The following is a 22,267-nucleotide window of genomic DNA, read 5'->3' on the forward strand; positions in this document are numbered from 1 at the left end:
AGGGTGGTTATCTTCTGTAAATGAAACATCAAATTGTTTTGTACCTTTGCGGACCCATTATCTCGCCCTATAAATAAAGGATAATATATTGTATACTAGTACAGTACTATACATAGAAAGATTATAATGATGATGGGGGGAAATGCTTGGGGTGTGCCACCCAGACAAACAAAGTCGGGTAACTTCACGCCCCCCTCAGCGCCGTCCTCTCCATGTGCATTGGATGACGCCTGTGGGCCCCGCCCGCCTTGGTAGCACAGTGGCTGCGGCCGGCCGGGGCGGGGTATCCCGGGCTTGTTGTGGTGTCGGGGCCAGCGTGGGGCAGAGACTGGCAGTGTCCGGGCTCCGGAGCTGTTCGGTGATGGCGGCTGCAGTGCGTAGGGCGCTGCTCGGCTACCCCTGGAGAGCGGCCTCGGCCCAATACAGCACAGCCAAGGATGGCGGCTCTGCTCCTGAGGCCGCCCAGCTGCCCCCATCGCCCGGGTCCCCCGCTCCGGCACAGCCCCATCTGCATCCCTCCAATCCCCCTACTCCCGGCCGCCGCTTCTCGTCCTCCTCTACCGCTCCCAAAGTCGACAACAAGAGCTTCTTGTGGTCCCGGTACGGGGAGATGAAGAAACTGGTGCAAGGTATACGCTGCAGCTATCCTCTTCTAGGGGCATTGTACTAATATATATACCTCACACATCTCTGTACACCCTATGACAGCAGCCCTCTCCATCATTGTACCTCTCTGCTGACTAGTCCTATTATCCTATTCCCTTACTGTCCCCCTTATCCACCTTATGTTGCATCCTGTATCTATCCTGAGCTGCATTGTACTTGGATTTCTGCAGCCAGTCGTCACTTTGTACATAAGGCATAACATGTGCGCAGCCAGTGCCTGCAGTGATTGCAGCCAAGTTGCCCTTCAGTAGCTGCACCGGGTGCGATGATGATCGCTCTGTGTGAACAGGCACTGCGACTGATTATGTAAGTTTCCCTTGTCACAGTTGATTGATTGTTTCTCAGGCATTTGTGGAAAGAGTCCACTACCAATTTTGCTGAGTATGAACGTGAAAATAATGCAAATTCTTCTATTCTTATTACCTAGTAAAATTAAATTGTTTGATATAGGGCGCCTTGCCTCTGCGCCTGACCCAACCATCCCCCCCCCTCCCCCACCAGGGTGCTTGCAGCTGCGCCTGACCCCCCCCTAGGGCGCCTTGCCTCTGTGCCTGACCCCCCCCCCCCTCCCCAGGGCGCCTTGCCTCTGCGCCTGACCCCCCCCCTCCCCAGGGCGCCTTGCCTCTGCGCCTGACCCTCCCCTCTAGGGTGCCATGCCTCCGCGCCTGACCCCCCCCAGGGCGCCTGGCCTCTGCGCCTGACCCCCCCCCCCTAGGGTGCCTGACCCCCCCCCCCCAGGGCGCCTTGCCTCTGTGCCGGCCCCCCCCCCTAGGGTGGCGTGCCTCTGCGCCTGACACCCCCCCTCCCCACCCCATGGCCACCTGACCCCCCTCACCCCTAGGGTGCCTTGCCTCTGCGCCTGACACCCCACCCCCATAGGGTGCCTTGCCTCTGTGCCTGACACCCCCCCCCCCAGAGGGTGTCTTGCTTCTGCGCCTGACCCCCCCTGGGGCACCTTGCCTCGGGGCGCCTTGCCTCTAGGCCCCTTGCCCTGCCTTTTTTTTTTTTTCTTATTGCCTGTTGATCTCTTGTCAGTCAGTTAAATGTCTGAGCACAGTGACATGACTAATGTGCTCTGCAATGCAAACAGTTGCACAAATGTCTGACAGTCAGCACATATACTGGAAACCATGCATGTTGCCCTGTCTGATGCTGCTGTTTTTGGAAATATTGGTTATGTTTAAGAATCCAATTAAACTTCACATACTAATATAAATAATAGTGAACATTAAGCATAACCTAGCTGAAAATTAGATGCAAATCTCTGGGTATTACCTGTTATACAGATTGTAGCAAATGTTTGGATAACAAATGCCATAATTCTTTTAGTGAGGACATATTGAAGAGAAAAAAATAAACAGCTTTGGGCGTTTAGAGTTTATTTAAAAAGTGAACATACATATATAATTAAACACGTTTTATGGAACGCCATAAATGTCACAAATTAAAATGTTATTCACTTCTGATTGTCAGACGAACCATCTCTGAAGGTGGTTTTTGTTTGACAACCTGAAAATTTGTTTTTGTAATTAGATGTTAAGGTTACTAGAGTTAAGTGGCTAATCCTGTTATGTTACATAGGTGGGATTGAAATGTGCGTTTGTGCAGAAATAATGTACATTCTGGTTTCAGAGGTGCAGGGTTTTTTTTGTTTGTTTTTTACTTGTAAATCTGCAAAAGGAATGTTTTACAAAAGGGCGCACCTTCATTTTGGTATAGCGAGCTTTCTAAACTGTACTTAACATTGAGCTTCACACATCTGACCTCATCTCCTTGCAATGTAATGTCTTGGGACAATAGTGCGTTGGTTTAGTTGCCCCTTTTGTAGTACATGTGGTGTAAATGATGTAGTTAATTGATGCACTGCCCGCCTTTTTGTTTCTTATGCCTTTGTTCTCTTCCAGCTCTGTGACTGGTGTGGTTTGAATGTTGGTGTGAATGTCATTAAGCTGAAGCTTGTTGCCTTTTTGACTGACTGTTGCCATTGTCCGCAATTACTGTATGCACTATATATATATATATATATATATATATATATATATATATATATATATTTTATTTTTATTTTTTTTTCTTTGCATTGTTTCTGTATTTACATGTGTTAATAGTTTTGCATCTATGTGTTGCATACGTGTATCTGCCATGCCTCAGTCTACTGGTGGGAGACATCTAAACAGTGTATATGTTATACCAACAGAAGTATGTATCAAAGCTTGATGAGAGAGAAAATTGTGAGATCTAAATCACCAACTAGTCAGCTTCTAACTTATATTTTATAGGCTGTGTTTGGAAAAATGACAATTAGGAGCTGATCGGTTAATACTTTTTCTCTAAATTTTTCTCTCATCAAGCTTTGATACATAGGTCCTTAAGGGGCCTATTTAGCAAGCTTTTTTCATAAAATTATGTAGAAACTGTAGCTTCTGCATGATGTTATGGTTTGTTGCTATGTACTAATAGCACGATGCAGGAGATTTCACAAAACTCTGGCAGAATGCTAATTAGCACTACAGATCGCAGTCCCTATTATCAATGGGGACTACGATCTGACCCCTATGTACGAAACTCAGAAAGGCAAAGCTTTTCAGAGTTTGGCTCCATTAGTTTGCACTAGTGATGTCAAACTCGGGCCCTTCAGCTTTCATGGGACTACATATCCCAGCATGCCCTGCCACAGTTTTAGCTTGCCCTAATAGCAAAACTGTGGCACTGCATGCTGGGATGTGTAGTTCCACTGCAGCTGGAGGGCCCGAGTTTGACACCACTGGTTTACACCATCTTCAAGTGTATCCACAAAAGAAACCAATCTACATTATTGCTCATTCGTGACATTTGCTACCAGTGCATTAAAAATATTATTAAAACAATTATTGCATACTCGAATATTTTTACCTATATTTGTATACCATTAATGTATATATTTACTAAGCAGTGGATTTTCAAAACCCTTGATTTTTAGACTTTGCCTAGCAGATTTAAAAGGGCAAAGATACCAGAAAATCCACTGCTTCGTAAATATGCCCCTAAATCTTACTGTGCTTGGCAATTAGGCAAGTCACATTCTTATACACATTCAAACCGTCTGGCAGAGGATGCTGCTGCTACGATGAGGGGAGCACGTACTGGGAGAGACTGTTTGCATTCACATCCAGGGAAGGAAGACTATAATTGAGTCATTTTTATATAGTACGGTTTTGTTTTCAATGCTGAATATCCTTATTAAAGTGTTAATCTTCCTACTTGTTTTTCTTTATTATAATACCGGGAGTTGGTTACAGATGACTAGCATTAAACAAGGAGTTATTAAGAAAATAATTATTTTAAATATTTTCAGAAAATATTATGATCTCCTTTTTGCCTTTATTATAACATGCCAGAAAAATATTTGTACATAGCAGCAGGGACTGTGGAATTATAAGATGACTTTCAAGTGTACGGCTCTCCAGCTGTTGTGCAACTAGAAATCCTTTGCATGTATTGCACTCCTGAAGAATCACCGGTTGCATACATTGGGCGGAATTCAATTGTTTCCAGCCCCCTTCGTGCCTGACGGAGCTATTCAATTGTTGCTCCTGTCGGGCATGATCAGCTGCCAGCGTTTCAATTCAGCTCGCAGCCCCAGGGGGGTGCGAGCTGAAATGGGCAAAAAGTCACCTGTTTGGGTGCCCAAACGGCACTTTTCACGATCGCGCCCAGCTCTTTGGTCGGGGGAAGCAGATTTTACGCGGCTAAACCTGACCACTTTGGGCTCGATCAGTGCGAAAAGCAGTACCAATTGAATAGCGCCCTGTATGTCTCCTATCCATGTCTCTGCCAAAGCCAGCATTGTGTATGGCAGCTACATATCTGACACATGCATAACCAGCATTGTTTAGGTTGCTCTTGTCACTTTTATTTTTTTGTAAAAAGTCAGCAGTTTTCTTATCGGAATTTAACAGGCTGCATTTAAATGACGTGGCAGAGCTACAGTGGTGACGCAGAGCGATTTGTATCACTGTGCTGCCAAGAGCCACGATTTGTGTGTACACTATCCAAATTCTGCCTGTTTGTTTATGTACCCCCCTCTCCCCTTTAAATCTTCCATGTAAGGGATATATTAGAGTTGCCTGAATATACGTTGCTTAACTAGTAGGAGGGTGGAGATGTTTGGTTAATCTCTTCCTACATATTTAGCTTTCACTGTTTTGAGAATGTGCTTGCATGTTCATTTTATGCAGACAAGTGTCCTTTCTTTGCACATAGTTATTGGAACTACTGTAAAGCTCGCCACACACTAGACCAACTTACATCCAACTAGTTGATTGGTTGGAATTAAAATCTGGTAAGGAATGGGAGTAAATGATCCTCAATTTGCTCCTAAATGCCAGAAAACAGATGAAAATGGTAATGGTAATATCCCCTCCTGGTAGTGCCCCCAGTAGTAATATCCCCTCCTGGTAGTGCCCCCAGTAGTAATATCCCCTCCTGGTAGTGCCCCCAGTAGTAATATCCCCCCAGTAGTAATATTCTCCCCCCCCGGTAGTGCCCCCAGTAGTAATATCCCCCCCTGGTAGTGCCCCCAGTAGTAATATCCCCTCCTGGTAGTGCCCCCAGTAGTAATATCCCCCCAGTAGTAATATTCTCCCCCCCCCCCCCCCCCCGGTAGTGCCCCCAGTAGTAATATCCCCCCTGGTAGTGCCCCAAGTAGTAATATCCCTGTCCCCTGGTAGTGCCCCCAGTAGTAATCCCCCCCCCCCCCCCGAGTAGAGAGACACGTAATACAAATGTTTAAAAAAAAAAACCTTGCCCGAAACCCCGCTCCTGGTGCCCATGCTGCCACCGGCTCCTCCGGCCGCTTTGCATTATGGGAGAGATGTCATGACATCATGGATGTCATAACGTCTCTCCCATTACCCACTGTGGGAGCCGGAAGATGGCTTCCGCAGTGGGTAATGGAAGATGGCTCCCGCAGTGGGAGCAGCAGCAGCCGATGAGAGTCTGACAGACTCTCATCGGCTGCTAATTACAACAAACACACAGCCGCTGCCGCCGCCGGCTGTGTGTTTGGCACTGTGTAGTGCAGCTGTGTCAGACACAGTCTGCACCACGCCCCGCATGGTACGCAGCTGAGTGAGGTGCCCTCCAATATGTGGCGCCCTACTCAGCTGCGTAACGGGAGAACCGGCCCTGGTCACTCGAGTATAAGCCGAGTGGGGGCCTTTTCAGCACAAAAAATGTGCTGAAAAACTCGGCTTCTACTCGAGTATATACGGTACTTGTTTTTAACACATGCCCCCCAGGCTCTGAAATACAATCTCTTACAATGACCGTACCTGCTGTACTGTGCTGAGAGGTGTTGATTAAAACTTTTTCTAAATCTTTGATTAACTCTTAAGGTGCCTATCCACTAGACGATTAAAATGAGCGATTGAATGATAACAATATAGTTTGAACATCGTTTGAAAATTTGGTCTCTTAGACATCTATCATCTTGCAAACATGCTGGTCAACCTGACACAGGTTCAGCATGTTTACAGATGATTGATTGTGCCTGCACTGAACGACATATCGTTCAGTGTGGGCACCCTGCAGTGTAGTTAACGATATCGTCACCGTTCAGTCTTTTCACTGTCGGGTAGTGGATACCCGCCTTTATTTTGCAAACCAACAAAATAACAAGTTTGCAAAGATTAAACTTTAAACCATGATTTCTTATTTTAAGCTTGAGTTCTGTGGCTATGGAAAGCCTAAAGGCCCCCATACATCAGAGTTTGATTGCAGCAATTTGCAATCGATTGTGTATAAAAATCTTTCCCTTTCTCAATCGATTGATTGCAGCAATCGTGCAATTTGTAATCTCTTATGTATGGGGGCCTTAAAGCTGGCCACACATCTAAAGATTGTGTCCAATCAGCCAACTAGTTAATTGGTTGGAATGAAAATTTGGTAACGCATGGGAGTAAATGATGATCAGCAATTTGCTCCTAAATGCCAGAAAACATGAAAATGGTCGTTCAGACAAGTTTGTTAAATGTTTGAGCTAAACAATTTGTTCAAACAATATTTGTCCATTTTCTGGCGTTTGGGAGCAAATTGCAGATTGTCATTTTGCTTTCATACATTACCAGATTTTCATTCCAACAAATCAACTAGTTGGCTGGTTGGACAGATAATCTTTAAATCTGTGGGCAGCTTTATTTTTATTTTCTTACCATGTGGACCTGGTTATATTGATTTTGTATTCCCATCCCCCCCAAAACCAGGCATTTTTGTTTTGACGGATTTTGGATTAGAGGGGGATGCAGTGAATGGTTCTCGGGACACTTCAAACGAAATTCCTGCCGTCAAAATACTCTGCCCATCAGGATTTATTTTTTGTCTAGGAGGAAAGTCCTTCAGCTGTGTAACTGGGTTTAGTAGCAATTTTTCAAAAATAAAACTGGTCATTCTTTGCATGAAGTACAATGTTATGACTTTCTTTTGCTGGATGACCTAACCCAGTGTTTTGTTACAATAGCTCTATAAAAGCCTGGTTAAATTGGTCTGTGCTGTATCCATTATTTATGTGCTATGATAAAACTGCATAAACTAATTATGGTGAGGGTGGAATAACAGTGACAGAATCGAATCTGTATATTATAAGTTATTGTAACAAAAATATAACTGGTAATTCGGGGGAGCGATCAGTTTTGGGCAACCTGATACACTTCAGGGGCAGCCCTCTAAAGCTGGGTACACATCCGATCTATTGTCCAATATATCGCCACCCCCGACGTGGATCAGAACGATATATCGTACCGATCGTATAGTATGCATGCCCAATCAGTCATTCACTGCTGCTGTTCATTGAGTCGTCCGATCTACTGTGCACATTCCATGGCCGGCATGGTGTTACATGCAGCATTTAACGATACATTGTGCCGTCATATGCCGGATCGTGTAGTGTGTGTGTACGGCAACGAGATGTATCATTACAACGCATCCCTGGGTTGCATAGTCTCATAGTATGCACATTAGCGTAACTGTAAAATGTGCCACACATTACTCTTAATCCCAGAAATGGTTAGAATAGTACATTTTAGTAAATGGAGACCCTTGTCTATAGTAACATACCATACCTTTTGGTATGAACAGTGTTTTTGTGTGTGGTTTCCCACCCCCTCTATCACAAGCACATAGTGTAGTAAGCATATAGTTTGATTACCATGGTTTGAAGAAAATTGTTGCAATTGTTTGGGCAAGACCGATAGTCATGTGAAGTTAGCCCATTGTTTAACTAAAGCTAGGCACACACTGAGACGGTGTCGGCACGATATGTTTCCGGCCGGTCACATGCGGTATCGTCCGGTCGACTGTGCTGCATGTCCAGCCGGATGATGTAGCATGCGACCCTGTTGCGCTTAATGAAGGACGGAACGAGGGATCGATCTGTTCGTTACCTCTTTGTGATGTTTACCCAGGATCCGATATTTCGTCTTTAGTAGGCTAAAACTGGGCACGCACTGGGCGTTATATTGCGAGCGCATCAGCGGAAATATCTGTGAACGACGTTGTTCAGACATATTACATCAGCTATACAGCACAGCAGATGTATGGGCGTATCTGCTGGTATGTACGGACGACCTGCTGATCGCCCGTACACATGCTACAGGGACCCAGCGGTGAGTGACCGCTCAGGTGGGCAAATTTAAATGCTGTGACGTCAGGCCCGACACATTGGGAGGACGATTGGTAAGTGTGTTTGCATAGGACACCCATCGACTAAGTGTGTACCCAACATAACTCGCATCACCCAGGTATGATGTATAGAGTTAGATAGTGAGAGAGTAATATTTCCAGTGACAAACTCTATTCATGGTTTATCTCGCTACTCTTTCCCATTTCCAGACTTGTTGCCTCCGGGGGTGTGTAACCTCCTGAATTCATCCACCATCTACGCCAACAATGAAGTGTGTCTGGGAGACATAGAAATTTATGGCTTTGACTATGACTATACACTGGCACTGTACTCCAGTGCACTGCACTCCATGATCTTCAACACTGCCAGGGATATACTGGTGGAGCAATACAAAGTAAGTCAAAGGGGGAGGTAGTGGCTTGAAAACATTAATCTTGGGCAGGCTGTGGGCCTGATTCACAACCGATCGCAACTGCGATTACGCACTCAATTGGCCGATTGTTGCGTTCTGCGTATATATCGCGGTGTGAAAAGACTCCCCTGCGATTGGGACTGCGATCACAGTGACTACGCAGACCCATTGCAGAGTGATTGACAGGAAGCACCGTTTGGGGGCAGTGGTTGGCGAAACGCAGGCGTGTCAGTGCATTAGAACGCCGTTGCATGGGCATGCATAAACTTTCCATTGTGATGCCATATGCAGCTTGGGCTACCACTGCGTACCGGAAGGTTAGCGATTTTTGAGTAAGGTCAGACCTTGTGCAAGTGTGCGTGAGGCTGCGATGGTACTCTGTTACCGATGGTTTCACAGACTTGCTAAGTATTACAGATGTGTGTGAGGTAAAGTGGGCGTCCGTATGTTAGCATATCTTTGCAGTGAGACTGCGTGCATAATCGCTATTGCGATCTCATTAGCGATTACTACTGAATCAGGCCCTGTGTCCAATATAAACTATTACATGGGTATATAATTACAATTGCTACAAGCATTTTGGTCCCATTGTGACTATTATTTAATTTAAAATATATTTATTTTTTTAACACTGTTTAAAATGTAGCTTTTTTTTTTTTCATTATTATTACAGGCCATGTCTGCTTTGTTTTGTCAAATGTATAAGTGTTTGTACTATTTAGTATTAACCACATGTGTACCTCCTTCAGCTCAAATATTTTGTAATGCTGTTTCTGCTGTCAGTGAGTCTTTTAAGGGGAAAAAAAAAAATCAGGTGGCAAGGGTCACTCTTAAAATAAATTTACTTTGTGGTTGTGTCTTGTGTAACTTTCACAAGACAGTTGCTAGGATTAGCAAGGCTTCCTCCTTTTTAAAGAGCAAGGAAAGCCACTATCTCCTATTTATCTCTCCCTCTCAAAGATCGTTTGATGCTGAGTTGAGTAATATGTACGAAATAACTGGGGTGTTAAATATGACTCCAGCTCCCTTACATGCCTTTGCAGCAGATTGCTATGATAGTAAACACAGACACTGGGTTTGATTTAGAGTTGTACGCTATACCAATGTTTTTGCAGCCGAGCGATTATCCGCTATCTGCATGCGTCTGAGTTGCACTGTGCATGCGTCATAGTCCATTACCGTATTCGCAAGCAGTGACATTTTACACAGAGTGACAGTTGGGGGCCGTTTGCGGGAGGTAATGGGGTGTGCCGCTAAAAATAGTCGTGTCGGAGCATGTTGGTGCCTGCGATCCTGTATGCACAAAACATGGCTCTAGCGTCTCAGCTCAGATGGCCAATTTGCGCAATGATAGGGTTACTCGGGAGGCCTGTTATCGAAGGATCTGTGGCTACCTATTAGTACGGAGTTACTTTGCGATGGTGCCTGTGAGCGTTTCAACACAGAACTCTGTGTCTGCAACAACATATTTTTGCATATTCTGTGTACAAAATCGCAGCAGCGACAGCGATGGCGTACTTCTCTCAATCAGGCCCAGATTGGCTGAATTTTAAACGTGGGGACAGAACTAGTGATGTTGGTTTTTGACCCATTTCAGATCCCATTAGTACACTGCCCTAAAAATGGGAGAAGCAGTATTTTTATCGAGTTGGCGTAACATGCCAGGGCCATGCTCAAAAACTGTTTTACCATCATGATTAATTTCTGAAAGGTATTCATTTATTTATTTCTTTTAATCTTTTTAGTTTAGTCCTCGTATAACACATACTTGCTGAGTTTCAAAGTGTAAACTCTGGGAAAGGAACGGAGGGGACGCCAATTAGGGAAGTGCAGGGGGCAGATTGCTGAGATTACATCATTCTGTTCCTCCTCTCCTGCTACATATTGTCATGATTTGCAGCATTGTACACTGGTGGGCAGAGCCATGATGATTCAATTCAACGTTAAAGGCATCGAGCCCCTAGAAGTGGCCAGTCTCCCGGAAGCTGTTTATTCTCCTGGGATGTGGGAGATCTCCCCAAATTTCAGGAGTCTCCCCTACGTCCTGGGAAGTGGGTTTTAACTTGAACTTTTTTCTTTCTTTGATGGAACAATGGTACGCACAGCATGGCTCTCCTATTTACATATGTAACTTTTTTTTGTTTCCCCTTTTTTTTTTTTTTTTTTTTTTTTTTTCTTCTTCCTAGTACCCAGTGGGAATCCTGAATTACGAGTATCTGCCTAACTTTGCAGTAAGAGGTCTGCACTATGACATCAACAAGGTAATTGCATTGCTTTGAATATTTAGGACAGTGTCAGATATCTTTAATTGGAGTGTGGGATCTGCAGAGTAGCCCAAAGCAATGTTTATGCATTCTCCAAAGCCTTTTGTGTCTCTATTAAATCATGGCGCAAATGCAGTGACTGTGCTTCTCAAGATAACCATTATACCTGATTGTGTTTGATCACTGAGCACTTATGGCCAGTAACTAATACTAGGCAAATAACAGGAGACCATGGTCATCCTTAATTCTCTTTTAAATTTAACTACTTGTATTGTGGAGGCTAAATTTATAGCTACGTCATATTAATGAATCTTGATTATAGTGTTAATGCCCAGGTTACTGGTTGTAGTACACTCGCAGACTGTAGCTAACTGGTTGTTGGCAGTCTGTTAGAATACAGGCTGCAGCTGGGATTACACATAATTTAGAGTTTGTTTAAAAAAAAATGTGGTTTTATAACCTTGAACAAAAGACTTCACCTGTTTTGTGTGTGAATGTATGAATATATATATATATATATATATATATATATATATATATATATCTCTCTCTCACCCATAATTGCGGACACTATTTGAAATTTGAATGTTTATCAACTTCGAATGCTTATAAAAACTGTTTCACTTCACGCAGTGCAATGATTCATGTATCAAATTAAAGGAAATGTATCGCTGAATTTAACACAATAAACAGGTCAAATATTTGCATTACAAGGGAAGTTATGCCATGAAAACAACACTTAAGGTGAAAATCCCAGTGTACTTATGATGTTACTGTCCTATCAGTATTTTAGTTGGGTATCCTTTATTTTCAAGACCGCAGCACAGCGACGTGATCCAGGATTGTGGTAAGTGAAAATGGTCTTTCATATGCAGCAATTGCAAGAGAAATTGGTGGGAATGTGACAACATCAGGAGTACGAAAATTTATTTACTCTAATCAGGAAACACAATCTATACAAAACAAAGAAGGAAAAGGCTGGAAAAAGTGCACAACAGCTGTTGATGATAGGAGAATAAAACGAATTTGCGTCAGGGACAGATGGATGTCATCTGCGCCCATTAGCAGTGACCTGAGTGCAACTGGTGTGTTTGTCAGTGCAAGAACGGTACGGAGAAGACTAACGGAGGTTGGCCTAAAAGGTAGGATTCCCCGAAAAAAGCTATTCCTGAATATCAGCGGCAGAAACTAATACAGTGGGCAGAATAACACATTGTATGGACAGAAGGTCAGTGGAAACAAGTTGAATAGAGTGATGAAACTAAGATATCGATATTTGGTAGTGATGGGAGAAAATATGTGAGGCGTCGCATCGGGGAAGAGGTACATCCAGATTTTATTCAAGCGACAACAAAGAATCCTACAAGTGTTATGATCTGGGCATGTATGACAGCAGATGCTGTAGGCCGCCTTTATGTCATAGATGGCACACTGAACAGCAGAAAGTACATTGACACCATCCTACAACCAAAACTTCTACCTTCTATCAGGGATCTTTTTCCAGGTAATGCCCCATCTTTTTTGCAGCAGGATTCAGCTCCCTGCCACACTGCACGGACATGCAAAAAGGGGTTCACGCAGAATGACATACAGGTGCTGGGATGGCCAGGAAACAGCCCAGACCTGAATCCCATAGAACATTTGTGGTTTTGTTTGAAAAAACTGGTACATCTGAGGCGTCCATCCAATAAAAGACAATTGAGGCTATAATTGTCTCATGGCACCACATAATAAAGGAAATGCTCTAAACATTGGTTGGCTCAATGCCACGTCGCTGTGCTGCTGTCTCTGTTCTAAGTGTTGATTTCACTGCATAACTTCCCTTGTAATGCAAATATTTGATCTGTTTATTGTGTTGAATTCAACATTAAATTTCCTTTCATTTGATATATGAATCATTGCACTGCGTGAAGTGTAACAGTTTTTTTTTATAAGCGTTCGAAGTTGAAAAACATTCAAATTTCAAAAAGTGTCCAACTTTGGCCGTGTGTGTGTGTGTGTGTGTGTGTGTGTGTGTATAGTTTACATCTGTATTTGGCTTCTGATTTGTGACCCACTGACATGTATAGTGATTCTTCTTTTTCTTTCTCTTTTCTTCTATAGGGTCTGTTAATGAAGATAGATGCATACCACTACATTCAGTTGGGTACTGTGTACAGGTATAGTTATTTTTGTTATTGTTGGAATGCAGATACATTGTGCAGCTCAGTACATTGAGGGGGTCATGATGTAAATAACATACGAGGATATGATGCAGGAGGTAAAGATGGTCCTCCGCAAAGCAGTGTGGGAAACCATTTATACGTATAGTAGACCTAAAGAACTTGCGGGAATTATCCGCTGGAAATGGGTGTGGCATATTTTGTCGACATGACCACACCGACTGTCATGTCGGCACTGGTGACATTTCAGTAACACGTCCCTTGTGGTCTAGTGGTGATTTAACAGGTTTGGTGGCGCCAGAGGTGTCTTCCAGGTAATGCAGTGGCATCAGGATAACTTCCGGCGGATGCCACGCGGCTTCTGGATCTAAGTATGATTAATCCTCCCCTGCCGTAGCCAAACCCTCCGCTGTTGGTACCTGCAGAATGTCGACATTGTAAAAATGTTGACAATCTGCACATGCCGACATATTCAATGTCAACGTCTCAACAATGGCCCTCATTCAGAGCCGTACGCTCTGAGCAGAGCGCACGCTCTGAATGAGGGCCGGGCTCCATTTTCATGGAGCGTCCTCCTGGACGCTCGTATAGCTGTGGGTCACCACCCACAGGCTATACGAGCGTGCATTGTGATGGCCGCGATGGTCGTGACCATCGCGACCATCGAAATTGCGAGCCGGAGCCTGCGGTTGAGGTTTTCAACCGCAAGCTCCGGAGTGATTTTGGCTCTATCAGAGCCAAAATCACTCCCACTGACATCACTAGTGATGTCAGTGGGCCGGCTTCTGACGGGAGGCGTTCCCGTGGGAACGCCCCCGTCAGGGAGGCACGCCCCCGGCATGCCCACCAAAGGGGGCGTGCTGTCAATCAACATTGACAGCACGCCCCCTTTGATCGGACACAACGAGCGAAGGACTTTCCTTCGCTCGTCGCGTCTGGCGCATGCGCACGACGGAGCTCCCTCCGTCGTGCGCATGCTCAGTGCCTAACATCGACCCACTTGCGAGCGGACAGCTGCTCGCGAATGGGTCTGAATCAGGCCCAATGTTCACATCATGAATGACTACATTGTTGACATTATGTCTGCATCCTGCTGGACACACTGCTTATCCCTGGAATTAACCTCCATCATTGCAGGAAAAAATTATTTGTATTTTCTTCCTGTGGTTACACTAAAACCTTGTGTATTTCTCTCTTAAATGTACAGTAGAAGAATGATTGTAACTGAGAGCAAGGGAAGTGCAGATGGGTATGGGCATTCTAAGTGAAATGTCTTTGCTTGGCATATGTAACTTTTTTTTTTTTTTTTTTTTAATACTGCTCTGCTGCAAACCACAGAGGAAATCCCAGATTGACCCTAGTCCTCATACAGGGGAACGCAAAGCCTCTCTGCAATATTATGACTGTTTTCCTGAAGGATATAAACCGTTCCACATAGAGCTGGACTACCATGATGTCTAAATCTCCTTGCACTGCAAGCCCCCCGACACATAATCTAACACAACTTTTTTTTTTTTTTTTTTTCCAAGGCATAATATAAATAGATTTCAATAACCGCGCCAGTAACTAGCGCCACTGCTATATTTTCGCCCTTTAATGAGGAAGTTAATATTTCTGCTATCTTTGGGCTCCGTTCAATTGAACGCGAATTAAATAGCAACATGGAAGGAGCTCCCGGAGCTATTTAACTATGCGCGCGGTTAAGTATTTCTTCTCGCACTCCTCCAGGGCGTGAGCAGAAATCCGACGAGTGATGGTGTTTTCTGCCCTTAGCGCCGCAGAAACAGCATCGCGCCGGGTAGTTTAGTTGGAGAATGCCCGTTCTCACGACTAAACACCATGTTTAAGGTGCGAGGGGTGTGGGAACGGGCATTCTCCAACCTAACAGCGTGCTGAATTGAATAGCTTCGGGTGCTCCTTCTCGGCACTATTTAACTCACGTTCAATTGAATCGAGCCCTTTGTATTGTTTGTAAACAGTCTGGGCACATCGCCAGTCGTTCTCCTTTAGTGTGGTATGTTCGCCCAACCTTGTCCTACTATGGCAATACTCTGACCTGCCTCCCTCCCCATTCACTAGAGGCCTGAAGCCAGTCCCAGATGATGAGGTGATGGAGCTATACCAGGGCACAAACCATATCCCGCTGCAGCAGGTCAGCGGTTTCTACGGCAAGGTAAGGCCATACCACCTGTCTAAGATGGATGTGTTCAGTTTGCTTACAAAATTCTGGTATGACCTTCTCAATGCTTTCACTGAGCTGCCTATTAGATTCCCTTAGGGAGAATGGACCTACTTAAGGGGGCAATGAAAATACAGACCACATATACAATTATGGTGTTTGTTTCCATCTATGGGTCTGATCATAATATTTCAACACTATTTTACAGTATTTTATGGTTTAAAGATATGAAAATGGCATCTCCAAGACACTCTTCCATCAGAAAGTTCTCAGATGCCATGTACTATCTTAGGCCCTCATTCAGAGCCGTATGCTCTGAGCAGAGCGCACGCTCTGAATGAAGGCCGCCCTCCATAATTATGGAGCGTCCTCCTGGACGCTCGTATAGCTGTAGGTCACCACCCACAGCCTATACGAGCGTGCAGTTTGATGGCCGCGATGGTCTTGACCATCGCCACTGCGAGCCGGAGCCTGCGGTTGAGGTTTTCAACCGCAAGGCCCGGAGTGATTTTGGCTCTATCAGAGCCAAAATCACTCCCACTGACATCACTAGTGATGTCAGTGGGCCGGCTTCTGCGGTAGGCGTTCCCTTGGGAACGCCCCCGTCAGGGAGGCACGCCCACCAAAGGGGGCGTGCTGTCAATCAACATCGACAGCACGCCCCCTTTGATCAGACACAACGAGCGAAGGAAAGTCCTTCGCTCGTCACGTCTGGCGCATGCGCACGACGGAGCTCCCGCCGTCGTGCGCATGCGCAGTGCACAACATCGACCCACTTGCGAGCGGACAGCCGCTTGCGAGTGGGTCTGAATCAGGCCCTTAGTTATCTACCTTTACTCTATCGTAACTGCCTACACCAGGGGTTCCCAACCTCTGTCCTCAAGGCACACTAACAGTCCAAGTTTTAAGGATAGCCATGCTTGAGCACAGGTGACTTGGTTTAAATCAAAATAAATGAAATATTAATGAAGTCACCTGTGCTCAAGAAAGGATATCACTAAAACCAGGACTGTTAGTGTGCCTTGAGGACCGAGGTTGGGAATCGCTAGCCTAGACTGACCAGGCCCCCATACATCCGTGACTGATTGCCGCAATGCCCAAAATCGCCAGATGCCGAGGTATCTGTGAAATCAAACATGTTGGGATTGGCAAATCCAACTAAAATATGGTCTGGTTCGGCAATTTGGCGGTTTTTAATATGAAGCGTTTCACAGGTTCCCTGACCGGCAATCATCGATGTTTGCAGTTGGATCAGGGAAACGGACTCCTGACGTATGGGGCCCTTTAGTATAAGGCTACGCGCTCACAGAATCTAATTTCCATATCTCCTCTGTTCAGTTGGGGAAAAACAGCGCAGAGAGGAGACCAAATCATTAACAGCCATGTGCACAGGCCCAAACCGTCATTTCCTCAGCCCCATAATATTATTCCAGACCATGTTCCCACAGTATGATTTACTTTGGATCTTTCTGCTTGGCAGAAATGTCAATATTTCTGGAAGATTAAAATGCTACATTACCAAGATCAACCAATGCTTTGTTTTTTTTTGGTTTTTCTTAATTAATTGAAGGTAATTAATCAGTATTAAGTCAACGATCACAGAAAATAAACTTGGTATACGTTTTTAAGCAAACATGTCCAGCTGTTTAATGTATATTTTTAAGTCCTCTGTTACATGTTGGCATACACTAAGCATTCTACTACATACCAGGAACTCTGTGTAATCTCTCCCGCAGGGTCCTGTCGTCAAACAGTATATGGACATATTCTCTCTGCCGGAGATGAACCTCTTGGCCGTAGCCAATGACTTCTTCCTTAGCAACAAAATTGATTATGACCCTATTCATCTCTACAAGGATGTCACCGTAAGTGTACTTTATTATATGTGATATCTACTGTATATTCTATCAGTCTATCATATCTGTCCTAAACATGAAACGTATGTATGTGTGATTTAATGTAGTGCTGATCTGGAACCCTGTATATAACTTAGAGCGGTTTTAGTTCTTGTAGCGTTATCCATTTTTATTCCATTTGTACGACGAAAACACAGCTGTAGCTGCTACTGACTGTACCAGCTGTGCCGCCATATGGCATAGGATGTTGTGTATGAATTGTAAGGTGCCAAATTACTCGACAGACCTACAAGATAAGCAGGTTCTGTGCAGATGGGAAGACAAAAGGTAGGGAGGACCCTACTTGTGCAAGAGTTCCCTAATCTAGTCTGAGAAGGGCACCTCAGATGAAGAGCAAGTGTGGCTTAGTGGTCACGAGGGTGTGAGCCGTATATGTGGAAGTAGGGTAGGCTCTAGCAACTTGGTGGATTGTTTGAGAGCTTTAGAACCTGCATTCTGAGTGGGGTGGGAAATTTTCACACGTAGGGAGTGACATAGGAGAAGGTGGTAGATGAGGTTATGAGCGAGGTAATGAGGCACAAGTGAGTCTTATCCAAGCGTGCAAAATGGGGAGGCTCTTTTTTTTATTTTATTTTTTAAAAAGCGGTTTGAAATATATTATTATCCTTTATTTATATGGCGCCACAAAGGTTCCGCAGCGCCTTACACAGTACATAAATGAGCACACAAGAAAAACAGTTATTAGCCATACAATACAGGACAAGGACATGGTTTATAGACATAGCTGCATAACACAAGCTGCAGGACATAAGCAACCAAGTGTTAGGTGCTGTTGTGGGGAGTTAGGAGTAAATTATACTATACATAGGGGGAGGAGAAGCACATGAGGGACGAGGGCCCTGCTCGTGAGAGCTTACATTCTAAAGGGGGAGGGGCAGACAGACAGGGGTGACACAGATGGGGTAGATAGTGAGGAAGGAGCATGGAGCAGTGGGTTAGGATGTGTGTGTGTGTGTGTGTGTGTGTGTATAAGATGACCTGATATTATGTCAAAATTAAGTCCTTCATTCATATATCTCTATGACAGAAAATAGATTTTGTTTGTGTTATTTACATGAGAGATGTACAAAATGACGTTGTAGCGCTTTCATTATTGTGTGTTACATTGTAGCATCTAAATACAGTACATCCAGATAAAAATGCAGCTTTTATGGGACTGTCCCGCCATCCTATTATAGTAGTGACTACTTTAATCCCAGCTGCTGGGTGCTATGCCATGCTCCTATCAGTGGGTGGATCTCACATGCTAGACCCACCCACAAATGGGTGCAGCCATGCCCAACATGTTGTGGTCCCACAGGTGGTTGTTGTGCCTGGGCCCAGAATTTCTCTTGGCAGCACTGGAGGTGACAGGCAGAACCAGGAGGGCATAGTGGTGGGGTAACAAGGCCATGGAGGGAGGGAGGTGGCTGAGAGTGGAGGAACAGGAAAGGAGCAGAGGGTTGGAAGGCAGAGTGATGAGAGAAAAAAAGGGGGAACAACAAGTGGAGGAGACAAGAGGGGGAAGATAGAGATGGATAAAGCAGAGGATTATGTGGGCACTGAATATTGGGGGTGTATGAAGTAAGCGTGTTCATGCTGTGGACGAGGTAATAAGTGAGATGAAAACTGGAGTTAAATGTTCAGAAATACAGGTAAAAGAACAGCGCTGCTAATGTATTAGTGCAGCTACAAAAGTGATATATAAAGAGAGGTGTGTGAGTAGTGGGTGCAGGAATTGGTTATTAAAAGAATGATTTAGGTGAACATATGTGACGCAAAGGAAAAAGGCAATACAAAAGAGATTTTTTGTAGTATATGGGGAAATATAACAATGTACAGAGACCATCTAGTCAGAAATTTTATGAACAACAAAGATCAATGAATAGGAGCAGCACGCAGATAGGGGGGTACTTGCAATGTCCAAGCAGTGAGTGCAGCAAGGAGAGTCCTGGGTATTCATACAACGGCAGATGGTGAATTTGGAAACTCACATAAATATGTTGCTTGATGTCGGTCAGAAGGTGTTCTGGCTTTGAGGATGTTTTCCTCCAGCGTAACTGCGTCTAGAGTAAAATCTTTAAAGCTGTGCAATAGCAATCAAGGTAACAGCATCTGATGAGGACTGTAGTAGCAGATAACACTTATAATCTAACACTTTGAATCTAATGCAGCCTACGTCTTTGCAGCCTTACTGATCATATGTCAGTGTTCACATTTTGGCACCACTTACTATACTTCTGTCATCCAATGGAGGTGCTTGCTGTAACTGAAAGGGGGTCCTCACACTGCATTGTGTATATTGAGTATTTGCAACCACGTCTAAGATAAAAAAAAAATCATCATTATTATGACAGTGTTGATCTAAAATCTCCTTATGTAAACAAGATATTCACAAATCCTCTTAAGGGTGTTTTTAATTAGTCCTATATGTAGCTGTAAAAAAGAAATAGCTTTAATCTCTAATGCTTTCTAATTTCAGCGATTGACTCTGTACAGCCTAGGGTCATTATTTAAAAGTTGTTAGTGGTGTGCTTGTATCTCCATAAAGCCCCATGACTAGAATATCAGCAGTGTGGTTCCTGTCCAGACAGAAGTGATTATTCTGCATGGGCAGCACTGTGTGAGCTGTCTCCAAATCCTCGTCTGTTTGTGTGGGTGACACCACCCCCCCCCCCCTTCCCCCTACAAATACTGTGCTTTCATGTTTTTTAGGACTTGGAGGGATTTGTGTGTATTTGATAAGCACCTGGAAGCATTTGGCAATCTCTGTAATGTTTCACTCCTCTTATTGTTTTTTAATAAAACTGGATATACTTCATCCCTCTTGGAGCTAAATACATTATGTGTTGGATTAACGTTCTACAAATATGCAAGCTATAACTTGAACTGTGTGTGTATATTGAACATGTCTGAATATTTGTGGAACCTGCATAGAATATGTGGGCATGGTGGACGGGGCTCTCTTTTCCTCCCCTTGTTTTCCACAAAAAAAAAAAAAAGTCTGGCTGAAACCAGCGTGGACTGGAAATGTACAGCTGAGAGGTGTCAGTAACACCACTGTAGTTTTGAGGAAGCTCCTTGTATTTTGTTACTGCTGTGAGTCCTCCCCCCCCCCTTCTGTATTTGTGTGCGTAACTGAGCCCGCAGCCTGTGACTGGAACATTATGTCCTGTGAAGTAACCGGCCACAGATGTTTATTATCTCACAACATGACTGACTTTCTCTATCAGTCGGTTTGCAGTGAAGGCACAGGAGAGGTGCCTGCGACCATAAGGGAATGGCTGTATAAGCTGGGGGAACTGTTATGAAGCAAGAATTGGGGTTGTTTGTCAGTAGATGCCCCTCCTACAATCCCCCACCCCCCCTCCTTCCTACCCTTTTTTTGAAGACCCATGCATGTATAGAGTACCAGTCACTAAGGACTCAAGTTATAATGGGGGAATATCTCAACATTACCAGTTCACAGTTGGGAGACGACACTTATATTAATATTTGTCTACTGTTTTTAAGTACTTTTAAAGGGTTGAAGTGAAATCTCAACCCTCTGGCAATAATTAGTGCTTAAGCAGTAGGCAATTGACTGGTAAAACCTGCCTATTGACAGCAAAGAGCACATAAAGGTTATGTAACACATGCAAAAGAGGAAACTGCTCCGAAGAGCTTGAAATAAAGAGAACACAAACCAGATAACGGTGGAAAGTGGTTCCATTAAATCAGGAGTGGGGAACCACTTTTCTGCTGAGGGCCATTTTTTATTATATATATATATATATATATATATATATATATATATATATATAATTCGGGGGCCTGGTGCAGGCTATGCCCCCTCCAATGATATGTCACACGGGGCGGGGCCACAATTGCCAGTGATTACAGCAATGCCCGGAGCATCCTGAGGATGTTCCGGGAGGCTGTAAGGACAGCGGTGTGACCATCTGAAGTGTCCGAAGGACGCTCCAGGTGGCACTGCTGCATAGATTCTGGCTGCAGGGTGCCATTATAGGCACCCTGCTAGCCAGATGAGGCTAGCAGAAAAAAGCTCAGAGGGCCAGACCAAATGATTCTGCGGGCTGTATATGGCCTTCAGGCCTGAGGTTCCCCATCCCTGCATTAAATGATTAGTAGAGGTGGATGAGCTTTCAATTGCCAGCTAATGAGGGAGTTCAACGATATCGAGTGCAGAATATAAAGGCATAAGCACTAATGTAGCACAGAATGGTTTCTCGACTTTGTAGGATAATAATTCCTGTAAATAGTGTATGTGTGATATAGATATCGATCTATCACACATTTATTTAGTACTCCCATACGGTTACTGGAGAATCTGATACGTTTTCTGTGTTAATGCACTTATATACTTGAATTGGATTCTGTGTGTATTTTTATCCCAGCCTCCTTGGTGGTGTACTGCTCACGTGTATCTAGAAAATGGTCCATCGTAGGTGCCATAGTCTATTCTGACTTTTGGTTCTCTGTGTATTTTGGTAAATACACCAAAAACAAATGCTTAAATGGATTCACCTGCACTATGTTTAAGTGCTCCTTCCCTATACAGTGATGTGGATTTGGTTAAGCCCTCACTAAAGACACATAGACAGAAAGTGCATTTACATGATAGAGGTTAAGATGCTCACAAGGGGATGTAGTCCAAATGTCGACATTAACAATTCAACAGTGTCGACGGTTACAATCTCAACATTGTTAAAATGCTGGCAACTGCAGAATGTTGACCTTTTCATAATGTCAACATGTGACATTCTGACTTTCTGCACGGACCAGCAGCAGAAAGTTAGGGTTAGGCTATGGGAGGGGAGGTTATGGTTAAGCACAAGGGGGAGGGTTAGGGTTGGCAATCACCAACAGAAGTTCCGTAGGATCCGCTGGAAGTCACCATGACATCAGCCACCAAACCAGGTAAGTCACCACTAGACAATCGGGGACATTTTGTAGACTTTCATCAGTGTCAACATATAGTGTTTTTGGAATTCCCCCCCCTAATATTAGGACCATTTAATAAAGTTGCGAA

General features: G+C 44.2%; 1 protein-coding gene across 1 annotated transcript in view; it reads left to right on the forward strand.

Annotated features, from left to right (window-relative positions):
• The first annotated feature begins 284 nt into the window (after positions 1–284).
• LOC148543458 (5'-nucleotidase domain-containing protein 2-like) overlaps positions 285–22,267 on the forward strand; it is a 47,386-nt gene continuing 25,403 nt past the window's right edge. The window contains exons 1-6 of the mRNA XM_088481617.1: positions 285–629; positions 8,533–8,717; positions 10,922–10,996; positions 13,103–13,158; positions 15,241–15,334; positions 17,077–17,205. Of these exons, the coding sequence (XP_088337743.1) occupies positions 362–629; positions 8,533–8,717; positions 10,922–10,996; positions 13,103–13,158; positions 15,241–15,334; positions 17,077–17,205 (807 nt within the window). The 5' untranslated portion in view covers positions 285–361. The remainder of the gene's footprint in view (positions 630–8,532; positions 8,718–10,921; positions 10,997–13,102; positions 13,159–15,240; positions 15,335–17,076; positions 17,206–22,267) is intronic.

This window comes from Taudactylus pleione, unplaced genomic scaffold, assembly GCF_031769625.1.
Source record: "Taudactylus pleione unplaced genomic scaffold, aTauple2 ptg000002l, whole genome shotgun sequence".
NCBI lineage: Eukaryota > Metazoa > Chordata > Amphibia > Anura > Myobatrachidae > Taudactylus > Taudactylus pleione.